We start from the raw sequence: 13026 nt of genomic DNA, 5'->3' as shown, positions 1-13026 counted from the left end.
GACCAAGGCCCCGTTACAATGAACTCACCTGCCTTCTGGACCCCAGGGAGGCGCTGCACGCCTGGCAGACCCGTGTGGGGCCGTGGCCCCTGCTGCGCATGAATATCGGGGTGAAGTGAATGAAACTGACAGGGGCTTTTATAGGTCAAGAATAGTTGAACACACACACACACAAGGTTGAATATCAGTAGTTTCATGCAATTCAACCTAATGCTTTGGATCTTGTGCTCTTCATCCCGTTTTCCAAAAGCCCTTGACTGATCAGTGTTTTTTAAGTGGGTGGTAGGGGTGGAGGTGGATCGTTGCAACAGGAAACGAAGCTGATGTCATGGGGCCCGCTGGCTGTGATATGCCAGGGTGGGCAGGGGCAGCCGGGGCTGTGGGTCTCACTGGTGCTCGAGGAAAGACTGGGAGCACGTGGCTGCCTTGTGCCCTGAAGTTCAAGGTCAGGGATGTTCACCTTGGCACGCCCTGCTAGGCACTCCCTCTTTCTCCCCCTTTTAATCCGAAGTGGTAAATCCACTTGATTAATTACAAGAACTTGGGTGAAACCCTCCGGCCACTTCCCCCAGGAAGGTGACAGACTATATGGATTGGGACACGCTCCCGCAGACAACCCACGGCTGCCAATTCAGTCATTCAGCCAGTGTTTACGGAGCACCTACTGTGTGTCAGGCGTGTGCTAGGAGCTTAAAGATCCAGTGGTGAGCAGAGACGCCCTGGGCCTCCTTCCTGACTGGTAGACTCTGGTGGGAGAGACAGACAAAAATAAAGGACCAGCCAAAAGGTGGAAGCAACCCAGTGTCCCTCAACGGGCGCGTGGCTAAAGAAAATGTGGCGTGGGCTTCCCTGGTGGCGCAGTGGTTGAGAATCCGCCTGCCGATGCAGGAGACACGGGTTCGTGCCCTGGTCCGGGAAGATCCCACATGCCGCGGAGCAACTAAGCCCGTGAGCCATGGCCGCTGAGCCTGCGCGTCCGGAGCCTGTGCTCCGCAACGGGAGAGGCCACAACAGTGAGAGGCCCGCATACCGCAAAAAAAAAAAAAAAAAAAAAAAAAAAAAAAAGAAAATGTGGCGTATACGTAAAACGGAATATTATTCAGCCTGAAAAAAGGAAGAAAGTTCTGACACATGTTGATGAACCTTAAGGACATTATGCTCAGTGAAGTAACAAATACCGTATGTACGTCAAAAAGGCAAGTACTGTATGATTCCGCTTAGTTCGTAGACAGAAAGTAGAGCAGTGGTCACCAGGGTTTGGGGGAGACGGGCATGGAGACTTGTTTAATGGGTAAAGTTTCAGTTTTACAAGGTTTAAAAGAGTTCTGGAAATGGGCTCCCCACCAATGTGAATGTACTTAACATACTGACCTGTACACTGAGAAATGGTTATGATGGTAAATCTTGTAGTGTGTGTATTTTAACACAATTGAGAGTGTAATGTGGGGTCCCTGCCCTGAAGTCACTTAGTGCCCCGCTGGGAATTTGACTTTTCTTCCTGAGGGCAGTCTGACCATATGCGTCATCATCCGTGTACACTATACGTCATCATCTATGTATACATATCCCTTGACCGGGCAGTTTCACTCCTGGGAATATTTCCTAAGACGGCAACCGGAAGCCGTCTGATGATGGATGTGCTACAGTGGTGTTTGCAGCACTGTTCAGAAGAGTGAAAAATCGGAAACAACTTAAACTCCCATCAGTGGGGGGTTGATTTCATTAAGTTTAATAAATCCAAACTATAGAACCATGGTTTCACGTGGAGACCGTTACTTAGTAACACAGTATAACTGCTGTGATATATAGTTAAGTATCATATAATAGCATCTACATGACCCCATTCTTCCAAAAAGGAAGGAAGGAAAGGCGGGAAGGAGGGAGGAAAACTGAATTGTATATATGCCCAGGAAAGGGGGTAAGAAAATTCACAACACGGTGTTAAGCAGGGCTCTCTCTGGGTGACCTTCCTCATTTTGCTTTTTTGTCATTGTCCTAATTTTGCATGATATGTATGTATTTCTCAGGGGGAAAAGGGCAAAGCAACATCCAGGGTGGGGGTCAGAGAGGCAGTGCACTGCGGGTCCTAAGCCCACCCAGACCCCACCATTCACAGATGGCTTTTGAGGGCTTGCTTCACTTGGTACCCCCGAGGCCCAGACATGTTGGGGGCAGGAGGCTGGCGTGCCCAGGGGAGGGCAGGCAAAGCCAGCACCGATGGATGCTCAGGCCTTCGCTTAGCAGAGGGAGGCCGAGTGAGCCCCTCACCAGCCCCCCATGGCCCTGGGCTTGGACACCTGGTCTCAGGAGCCACACAGCAGCTCTACAAGGACAGGGTAGCCTTGGTGGCAGCTGTTTTTGTTTATTTCCTCTCCCTATATGGCACTTCCCTGCCCTCTAGGCATCTAGACACTTAGCATCCCTGATGGTGACGTCTGACCCGCTGAGGATTTACCCCCTGCTCAACCACAATTTAGCAAGCCCCTACTTCACATCTATAGACTGTTGGGATGAGGCTCTGGGAACCTTCGGTGTGGAGTAGAGGCCAATAGAATGGTAGGCTGGCCTTGGGCAAGTTGCTTAACTTGTCCGAGCCTCAGTTTTCCCATCTGGAAAGTGGGAATAATAATAGAGCTTCCTCAAGGAACCGTTTTTCACCAGATGCCTCTGGGAATGGGGAAGGAGACTTTTTAATTTCGCACTTTGTGAAGTTTAGATCATGTGCATGTATTACTGATTCAAAGAAATAACTGCATATCGTAGGAGGGCTGGGAGAGGATCAGAAAGGGTTTTCCAAGGCGGCTCCAAGAAGCCTTCGTCTCTATGTTATTCAAGAGCCACACACAAAAGCAGGCCCTTCTGCACAGGGAAGCTGGGAGGGAGGGCTGAGTGACTCGTGCCCAGGACAGTGTTTGGACTCAGTGGTCCTGTGCCTGGCACTCTGGAGCATAAGGAGGTGACTGCCGTCTGTCTACTTGGAGAAAAAGATACACCTCACTCCACGAGGGAACAGTAAGTGCTACAGTTAAGGTTCTGCAGACCCATTACTAGGGTTGAGTTCCTCTAGGAAAACTTGCTGGGTAGGTTCCAAGTGGGAAGCACTGTCTGTCCTTTTGCTCTGTTGGAGAGCCCTGTGCACATTGGTATATTAAAGGCTCTGAGAAGTCCTGCAGTAACAGAGCTTGGTTTAACTTGGTGCTTCTTGATGGACATGATGGAGAACGCTTCTCTTTTTTTTCTTTCTTTCTTTTTTTTTTTTTTTTCTGGCTTGGTCCCTGCTAACATCCCACAGATCCAGTTGGTGTAGAGGAGTTGAGGAGTGGGAAACACTGTCCTCTAGAGAATCAGGGCAGACTCTGGCCTTTTGATTTGATTTGATTTGGGTTTTTTAACATCTTTATTGGAGTATAATTGCTTTATAATGGTGTGTTAGTTTCTGCTTTATAACAAAGTGAATCAGCTATACATATACATATATCCCCATATCTCCTCCCTCTTGCGTCTCCCTCCCACCCTCCCTATCAAAGCACCGAGCTGATCTCCCTGTGCTATGCGGCTGCTTCCCACTAGCTATCTATTTTACATTTGGTAGTGTATATATGTCCATGCCACTCTCTCACTTCGTCCCAGCTTACCCTTCCCCCTGCCCGTGTCCTCAAGTCCATTCTCTACATCTGCGTCTTTATTCCTGTCCTGGCCCTAGGTTCTACAGACCTTTTTTTTTTTTTTTAGATTCCATATATATATATGTGTTGGCATACGGTATTTGTTTTTCTCTTTCTGACTTACTTCACTCTGTATGACAGACTCTAGGTCCATCTACCTCACTATAAATGACTCCGTTTTGTTTCTTTTTATGGCTGAGTAATAGTCCATTGTATATATGTGCCACATCTTCTTTATCCATTCGTCTGTCGATGGACACTTAGGTTGCTTCTATGTCCTGGCTGTTGTAAATAGAGCTGCAATGAACGTTGTGGTACATGACTCTTTTTGAATTATGGTTTTCTCAGGGTATATGCCCAGTAGTGGGATTGCTGGGTCATATGGTAGTTCTGTTTTTAGTTTTTTAAGGAACCTCCATGCTGTTCTCCATAGTGGCTGTATCAGTTTACATTCCCACCAACAGTGCAAGAGGCTTCCCTTTTCTCCACCCTCTCCAGCATTTATTGTTTGTAGATTTTTTGATGACTGGCCTTTTGATTTTAAATTGTCCCTTTTGAGTAGGGAACTTGGTTCCCTGGCTGTAAAGCTGTGCACGTTTGTCAGACGACAGGAGGAGGGTGACAGTGACGATAGCGGGCGCCACGTCTGTCGAGTGGCTGCTCTGTGCCTGGCACCAGGCTATGGGAATTTACATTCACTTGCAAGCCTGACCCTCACGGCCGCCCTGGGAGCCAGCACCGTCCCTGCCTTCCACCTGCCGATGATAAAACTGAAGGTCATGAAGGTTGATGCGTCCAGATCTCCCGGCTGCGGGATGACAGATCCAGGATTCAAACCCACACATCTGCTCTGAGCCGCCAAGGCTTCCTCTTCTAAGAAAAGGTCACCTCCTTCCTTCTCACACTCCCACTCTTCTTATAAATACCCTGAACACATTTCTTTCATCAGAAAGAGATTACAGAGCACTTGACAAATTTCTGAAGCAGGCGTTAAGGGTTCAGGAACCTTATTGCACGCACTGCTCTGAATTCTAATCTGTGGCTCTCTCTAAGCTCCGGGCCCGTCTGTGCTCCCCACATCCTGAGAAACTCTCCAAGACCACGGTCAATGCCACGCCGTGGCCAGCCCAGCTCTTCCTCTGACCTCTTGTCGCTCTGCCCAGACTCTCGGGGCGAAGGGGCAGGCCGGAGGAATGCAGAGGCTTCTTGAGCGCCTTCTGGGAGGCAGGGCCGGCTGGGAGCAGGGTACAGGGACGACTGCTCTGCATCCTGTGCTCTGAGCAGATGTCTCCCCTTCCAGGTCTGGAAGAGGTCGGGGGCCTGGTTCTACAAAGGGATCCCCAAGTATATCCTGCCCCCGAAGACCCCCGGCCAGGCCGATCACCCCCACTTCCGACCGTTGCCCGTGGAGCCAGCAGAGCAAGAGCCCAGAAGTACTGAGAGCAGCCGCGTCTACACGTGGGCCCGAGAGAGAGGTGAGTCCCCACTGCCCGCTCTCCCGGGATGGCAACCAACATCTGAGCCATCAGCCAACCAAGTGGTGCCACATGCACCAGGCCAGGACCCACCACCCCTCCATGTGGCTCACACTGGTCTTGGTCCCTCTCTGTGCCCTTGGCTCCCCGCCTGCACCACGTGGGGGGCTGGTCCTCAGCAGGGTGCTTGCTTGTATCAGGAGGGTCCCCTGGGGGCCGTTTCACCAGCAAGCACTAATTTGGGGGCGGGAATGCCATGGACAGCACTGTGGATCTGTGCAGAAGTGTGATGTCAATTGAGGTTGTTTGCAAAGTGTGAAAATGCATCTTTCTAAGGCAGGTCTGTACCACCTCTTCTCAGTGCTCGTCTATGTCTCAGGAAGGGGGACTCCTGGCTTCCCTGGTCTTAGCAAGCAAAGCGATGGTGTGTGCAGGGCCCCTTGGTGTTTGTGGTGACTGCGCCGATGTGGGTGTGTCCTAAGTGGCCACCACCAGAAGGGGAACGCGCCCCATGGGTCATGATAACAGTGCTTGGGGTGGTGGACGGCTCTCCCCTGCTTGCATGATGCTTTAGTGCTTGTGATTTTATTTTCAAAGCTCCTGGTCTCACAACAGACTCTGGAGGTGGACACAACAGGTATTTTGTAGCCCCATTTTGTAGATGAGTAGCCTGAGGCCCAGAGAGGAGGAGGGATTTTCTCAGTTCGGTGTGGCAGAGCTGGAACCAAAAGGTGGGGTCCTGCCCTCGGGGCTTTGGCTTCTTCTGCCCTGAAGTGTCGGAGTTTCAGCCCAAGACTCAGGGTCGGAGGGTCCTACATGAGACATGGCAGCCAGAGGGCTGAGGGCTTCTCCTGTTACTGGGGACGATGGACCCAAGAGAGTAGACATGGCGGCTGCTTCTGAGGGGCTCTCCAACATCTCCATGTTTGGATTATGACCTGGCATTTATCTTCATGTCATTTGGACTTTGGTTTTCTTGTTACAAACGTAAGGCATGTTTATTAATACAGTTTTTTGAAAGTTGTCAAATGATATAATTTAGAGGTAAAAATCCCCTGTAGGTAACTAGCATTAACAGCCTGGTGACTGTTCTTCAGATATTTTCTCAGCATCACTCGGGTTTTTGCAGCCAGCCTTCCTGCCTAATTCTCCTGGGCTCTGTTTGCCCTTCTAATTCCCATGAGTTCACCTTCCCTGCCATCACTGCCACAGAGCAGCCTCCGTGGGGACCACAGCAAGTGCAGGTGCAAGCTGGGTAGTCAGGGGGCAGCAGGCGGCCGGAGGGGAGTCCCTTTTCCACCCTCAGCGCTGGGGCTTTCTCCTGCCCCGGCCCGGTCTGGATTCATCTGTGTCCCTCAGACCGAGGGAAGAGATACGGCTGTGGAGGCTGAAGCTGTGGGACACTGGTGGGTCTAGAATGTTGTTTCCCATAGATTAAGGAGGAGAGACCTTGAGGCCTCACCCCGAGGGGCCTCAGTGCCCTGTCTGCTCCAGCACCAGTGCAGCACACGTGAACACACACACACACACACGCACACACGCACCCACATCCCTAGGGAAGGGCAGGACCTTCTCTCGTCTCCTCCTCAGCCACGCAGACGCACAGATGCCCTTTTAACTATGTGGGCAAGGAGGCCAGCAGCCCACACACTTGGAGTTGGCACCGTTATTAACTGACTTTGCAGTGCGGCCGGGCCAGGCAACGTGGAGGTCCCCCCGACCCCGGTATGAACTCGGTCTCCCTCTGCAGACTGGGTTGGAAGCCCCCCAGGCCCCCAGAGCACGAGGCCGCTGGAAAGTGGCTTCCCCTCGCCATCTGCAGCCCCATCATCAGTGGTGCGGGGTGCCAGGCAGCAGGCTGGGGTCAGAGCTGCGGTCTGTGGTCCAGATCAGAGCCTGTCTGCTAAGCCTGGCCCTCGTAGCACCCCATTCAGCCCCAACTGAGCTTGGGCCAGACAGAAACAGAGTGACCAGCACTGGGGTGTGGGCTCCCCCAACCATGCTGGAAGCTGTCTGCAGGCAGGGCCGTGTCTGTCCTGAACAGGCCGATTCCTCAGCACGTAGCATGGGAGAGGCACGGGGTAGATGCTTATTAGGTGATTGAGTGGAAGGATGAAGGAATGAACTAACCACCTGCTCCAGGATGTTTGAAAGGCCTGTGGAGGGATTTTTTTTTTTTTTTTTTTTTTTTTTTTGCGGTACGCGGGCCTCTCACTGTTGTGGCCTCTCCCATTGCGGAGCACAGGCTCCGGACGCGCAGGCCCAGTGGCCATGGCTCACGAGCTTAGTTGCTCCGCGGCACGTGGGATCTTCCCGGACCAGGGCACGAACCCGTGTCTCCTGCATCGGCAGGCGGATTCTCAACCACTGCGCCACCAGGGAAGCCCTGGAGGGATTTTCATTAGGACCTCAGGCTCCCCTGGGCCAGGGGTCTGGTGGACAGCCCAGGAGGCTGTGAAGGCCACCTTGCTCTCCTGGGGCAGCTCTCCTCCCGCGTCCCTGTCCCCAGGGCTAGCCCCTCAGTCCCTGCTCCCTGATGTGGAAGCTGATCCTGACACCAGCTCCCTCTCTCTGACCACCCCCCCCCCACCGGCCCCTGCCACACTCTCTCCTCTTCCCTTCACTCTCTCTCTCCCCCCACCACCTTCTTCTCTCCCTCCCTCCCTCCCTCTTGGGCAGGTACACCTGTGTCTCCCAGCTTCTCCGCCCCCCCCAATCCCAGCTCACTTCACTTGGAAGAGGAAGGGGAATCAATAGATCGAAGCCAAGAATTCTGCAGGCCACAGAGCAATCAAGTGAAATGTATTGATGTTTTTGAGGCAGGTCCCTGTTCTTCCTCCTTTAAATTGTCTTGGTTAATTTTTAATTACATGAGCATACCTGATAAATTTTTAACAAGTTAAACAATTCAAAAGTCTCTGAAGAATTAAAATCTCTCCTGCCATCATCTCCAAACCCCTTTCTCCCTATTCCTACCAACATATACTTGATACAGGGTTATGTTTTCTTTTGTTTTTATTTTAACAACAAAAATAGCCTCTTACCCATAGCTCTGCATGTTGCTTTTTTCACCTAAAAGAATATCATGGACATCCCTCCAGGTCAATAGATATATAGATTTTACTTTATTCTTTTTAATGGCTGAGTAAAATCCCATCCTATCATATATTGTGATTTAATTATTCACCTGTTGATGGACATTCAAATGATTTCTGGCTTTTTGCCACTGCAGGCAGTACTGAAACATCCTTGTATGTATATGATGCTTCTATTTCCATAGGGCAGGTCTCCAAAAACAGGTTGTGTGTTTTAAATTTCAATAGATATTACCAAACTATATTCTGAAAATGTTACAGTTTTTTATACTCATCTATACCTGCATCCTTGCCTGCCATGAATATTTTTGGTGTTTATCATTTTGGCCAGTAGGCTAGAAGAAAAATGATATTTCATTTTTCTAATTTGTACATTTGAACGTCTCTTCATGTCTTATTATTTATTGATTATTTAAGCTTCCTCTTTTAAAACTTGCCTGTTTCAATTCATTGCTCATTTTTTATTATATTGTTTATTTTCTCTTACTGATGTGTAGATGCTCCTTAGGGGTATTAAATGGATTGCAAACCTTTTTCTCCTTGACTTTATATTTTGTTTGACTTTAGTGTTTACTTATAGTATTTCACCAGTTAAAAACAATTTCTTTTCATTTTTGTGAAGTCAAGTGTGTCTTTCTTTTGCTTTGTGGCTCATAGGTTTCCTACCTTGCTTTGAAATGTCTTCTTCTACAAGGTTAAAAAAGTCTGTTAAATAAAAAGTTTCAGTAGTATGAGAATAAAAGGAAATACTTAAATATGATAAAATTACCCAAAAAGCAGAAATGTAACACCAAATATATTAACTGATAAAGCACTGAAGCCACGTTCTATCAAAATACAAGTCAAGAATACCTCCATCACCATCATTCAACAGTATTCTGTAATATTTAACTAATGTAACAAGGCAAGAAAATAAAATAATCTGTCACTATTGGAAAAGAAAAAATTCTCTTATTTGCAGGTGATGTAATTGTATACCAAGAAAACCCAAGAGGGTCTACTAAAACAACCCACCAGGATTAATAAGAGAATTTGGGAAGTGACAGGACACAAAGTAAATCAATAGTTTACACCAAAAAATCAACAGTTTTACTCTATACTGACTCATTAGAACTGGAAAAATCCATTCATAATTGCAACAAAAATTGTAAAATGCCCAGAAACAAATTTTTTAAAAGAAGTATAGGTCAAACATGGAGAAAATTATAGGATCTTATCAAAGGACACACAATGGAATATTACTCAGCCATAAAAAAGAATGAAATAATGCCATTTGCAGCAACATGGATGGACTTAGAGGTTATCATACTAAGCGAAGTAAGTCAGACAAAGATAAATATCATATGATATCACTTACATGTGGAATCTTAAAAAATGATACAAATGAACTTATTTACAAAACAGAAATAGACTCACAGACATAGAAAACAAACTTATAGTTGCCGAAGGGGAAAAGGAGGGGAGGGATAAATTGTGGATTTGGGTTTAACAAATACACACTACTGTATGTAAAATAGATAAACAAGGACCTACTGTATAGCATAGGGAACTGTATTCGATATCTTATAATAACCTATGATGGAAAAGAATCTGAAAAAGAGTGTGTGTGTGTGTGTGTGTGTGTGTGTGTGTGTGTGTGTGTGTGTATATATATATATATACATAAAACTGAATCACTTTGCTGTACACCTGAAACATTATAAATCGACTGTACTTCAATTTTTTTTTAAGTTACTATAGTCAAGAGAAACAGTGTAGTATTGTCACCAGAATAAATAGAATATTTATATAGATAAGCAGAACAGAATAGAAAAATAATAGACCTAAGGATGTATGGAAACTAAACATAGGTAGCTTTTCAGTTCAATGGGAAAATAACTGGTTTATTTATCAACCAGGGCTAACATAATTAGATTTCCGTCCCATTCCATCTTGTATCCAGAAACACATTGCAGACAGATTAAAGACCTAAATGTTAGAAATAACACAATGAATGTATTAGAGAAAGATTAAACGTGTTTCTTTCCTCTGTGTCAAACTCAGAGATACTCTGGCGCCTACAGGACAGGTAGGCTGACTACCTGAGCTGGCTATGCTCTCCCTCCTGTGGACACTGGCTGTTGATTTTGGTCCAGGGTTTGCGTGCAGACCCCTTGGTGAGCCCCCTACAAGCTTGCTCATAGCAGGACATTCTTTCTTTCTCCAGGATGGGGTAGGGAAATAGTGTGACCTGAGTTCCTCCTGTGACTGACCCTGGGTCTGACCTGGCTGCCTCTGGGGAAGGGGCTCCACCCTCCCCCCCAATCAATCCAACTGGAGTGCGTGCTCCACGCCACTTTCCCTTGGCAGGTCGTCCCTCCAAGTTTATGGCAGCAATAAATATAGTCAGCTTTTGTGTACTCCCAGGCCTCTTTGTTCCCCTGTGAAATATAAGGTGTAAATAGTGGAACCGGTACTGTGGGCTCTTAGGTCTTAATCTCTTTCGAGTTGGACCCACCCCTTCTGCCGGCATCTTTTCTCTCAGCTGGATTCTCACCCTCGGGCAGTGTGTGGAAAGATATTTGCTGGGTGTAGGGATATTAATCTGGCATATTTGGGTAATAAGAGATTACACTTTTTTTCTCATATACTTTTCTTTTTTTTTTTTTTTTTGGCTGCGTTGGGTCTTTGTTTTTGCACGCGGGCTTTCTCTAGTTGCGGCGAGTGGGGGCTACTCTGTCGCTGTGCGCGGGCTTCTCATCGCGGTGGCTTCCCTCGCTGTGGAGCACGGGCTCTAGGCACACGGGCTTCAGTAGTAGTGGCGCACGGGCTTAGTTGCTCCGCAGCGTGTGGGATCTTCTCAGACCAGGGCTCGAACCCGTGTCCCCTGCATTGGCAGGCGGATTCTTAACCACTGCGCCACCAGGGAAGCCCTTCTCATATACTTGAAAGCTCAGAGGAGGCAACTGCAGCTTTGGTTCAGCAGCTCAGTGAGGTCAGGACAGATGTCTTGATATTTCTTGCTCTTTCCCTCATGGTCATAAGATGATTGCTACGGTTCCAGCCATCACTGTAAGGAAAAGAAGAAAGATTAAAGAGGAGGCTGGAAAATTAAGCTTTTCCCTTCTGCAGCTTTGCATTATAATAAAAGCAGGCCGGTACTCGTGCTGGAGGAGCCTGATGCCCGATTTTTTTTTTTTTTTTTTTTTTTTTTTTGTGGTACGGGGCCCTCTCACCACCGTGGCCTCTCCCACCACGGAGCACAGGCTCCGGACGCGCAGGCTCAGCAGCCATGGCTCACGGGCCCAGCCACTGCGCAGCATGTGGGATCTTCCTGGACCGGGGCACGAACCCGTGCCCCCTGCCTCAGCAGGCGGACACCCAACCACCGCGCCACCAGGGAAGCCCCCTGATGCCCTATTGATGGAGAGCTGAATTGACCTGACTGAAGTCATTATGTGTGGCAATTTTTCTCAGATAGGACTTTGTGCTTCTCTGCCTCCAAGGCCAAGGACACTTAACGTGATGGCACTTATTTTCTTCAGCCCCCAGTGCTGTGACTGGGAGACAGTACTGCCCTGGGTCTGCTCTGTGGCTGGCCTGCCCCGCCTTTCCCAGCTGTGGCTGCACACCTGCGGTGGGGTGGGGGCAGCGCTGAAGCCCCAAGTCTCAGGTCCATACAGTGCTCCGGGGGTATTTTAGGATGTGTTTCCTTTTCTCAGATGGGAGCCAGAGAGCCGAGGTTCCTAGGAGACCGACTCCTGGATCTGTGAGGCTTTGCTGTATTCACCTCTCTTAGGGAGCCTGGGGCCAGACAGGGGTTGGGGGCCGGGGGGCCATCGCCGTCTAAAGCTTTCGTCACTGCCCTGTGGACTGGCCGGACTGGGGAGGCCTTTCCATTCTGCCCGCCCCGCTAGACCCCAGAAAGCCCCAGCTGAGCACAGGCAGGTGCCCTAGCTCCCAGTAGCCACGAGGCAAACTCCCTTTCCCCTCCCCACTGAGGCCCGGGCGCAGTCCCTCCCCAGGACCCTCCGCAGGAACCCTTCCTCCTCCCACCGCTGTCATGCCCCTGAGCAGAGCACAGGCTTCCTGGGTGGAACTGAACAGAATGACACACTGGTCACGTCAAGGTCTGTTCCGGAAAAGTACTTCGGGGTTTTGGATTTTTTTCCAGCTGGGTAGTTTTAAGAAAAATCAGAGTTTCATTATCACTTTATTGGTTCACTAGGTTTTAAACAAAATTTTTTTTTAAAATCCTGAACTGTGGCTCTGTTTGCAGTCCAGTGAAAGCAAGCTTCGCGGTTGTTTGGGTTAAGCAGTCTGGTCCAGCTCAGCTGCAAATGTTTTCCTGGGGCCGCCCTTCCTGAGTGAACCCTCAGCCAGCCTTCCGGCCCCTACGCCGCCATCTCCTGTCCCCCTGGAGAAGCGGAGTCATTGGTACTGCATCGGCCTCAGCCAGAGCTCCTTGGCTCACAGCCGTTCTCTCATCTGATGCTCAGAACAGCCTATGGGGCAGCTAAGGACGTGAAATTGCCTCTAAGTGATGGATGAGGAGGGGGATGTCTGCCCAAGGTCACATAGATAGGCTGCAGCTAAGAGGGCCTGGGATCCAGGCTTCTGAATCCCAGCCCACTCTCCTCCCCTCTGGGTGTAGCTTGGAGTAAAGCTGTTGCCCGAATCGCCACACACACACACACACACACACACAAACTGGCTTTCCCCTTTCAGACTTGGTTCAAGGGTTTTTGGTTGCCAGGCTGCTGAGAAAGTTCTCCCAGAAGCAGGGATGGAGAGGTAGGCTTTCAAGGCCCG

The 13026-nt window shown here is 49.1% G+C and overlaps 1 protein-coding gene across 7 annotated transcripts in view; it reads left to right on the top strand.

The window, feature by feature from the left end:
- RPH3AL (rabphilin 3A like (without C2 domains)) overlaps window positions 1-13026 on the top strand; it is a 129972-nt gene that overhangs the window by 99964 nt on the left and 16982 nt on the right. For all 7 annotated transcript variants that reach the window (XM_067020649.1, XM_067020648.1, XM_067020645.1 and 4 more), the window contains one exon: window positions 4966-5140. In XM_067020649.1, the coding sequence (XP_066876750.1) occupies window positions 4966-5140 (175 nt within the window). The remainder of the gene's footprint in view (window positions 1-4965; window positions 5141-13026) is intronic.

Source organism: Kogia breviceps, chromosome 19 (genome assembly GCF_026419965.1).
Source record: "Kogia breviceps isolate mKogBre1 chromosome 19, mKogBre1 haplotype 1, whole genome shotgun sequence".
NCBI lineage: Eukaryota > Metazoa > Chordata > Mammalia > Artiodactyla > Physeteridae > Kogia > Kogia breviceps.
Note: the sequence above shows the minus strand (reverse complement) of the source record. Positions and strands in the feature narration are given on the sequence as shown.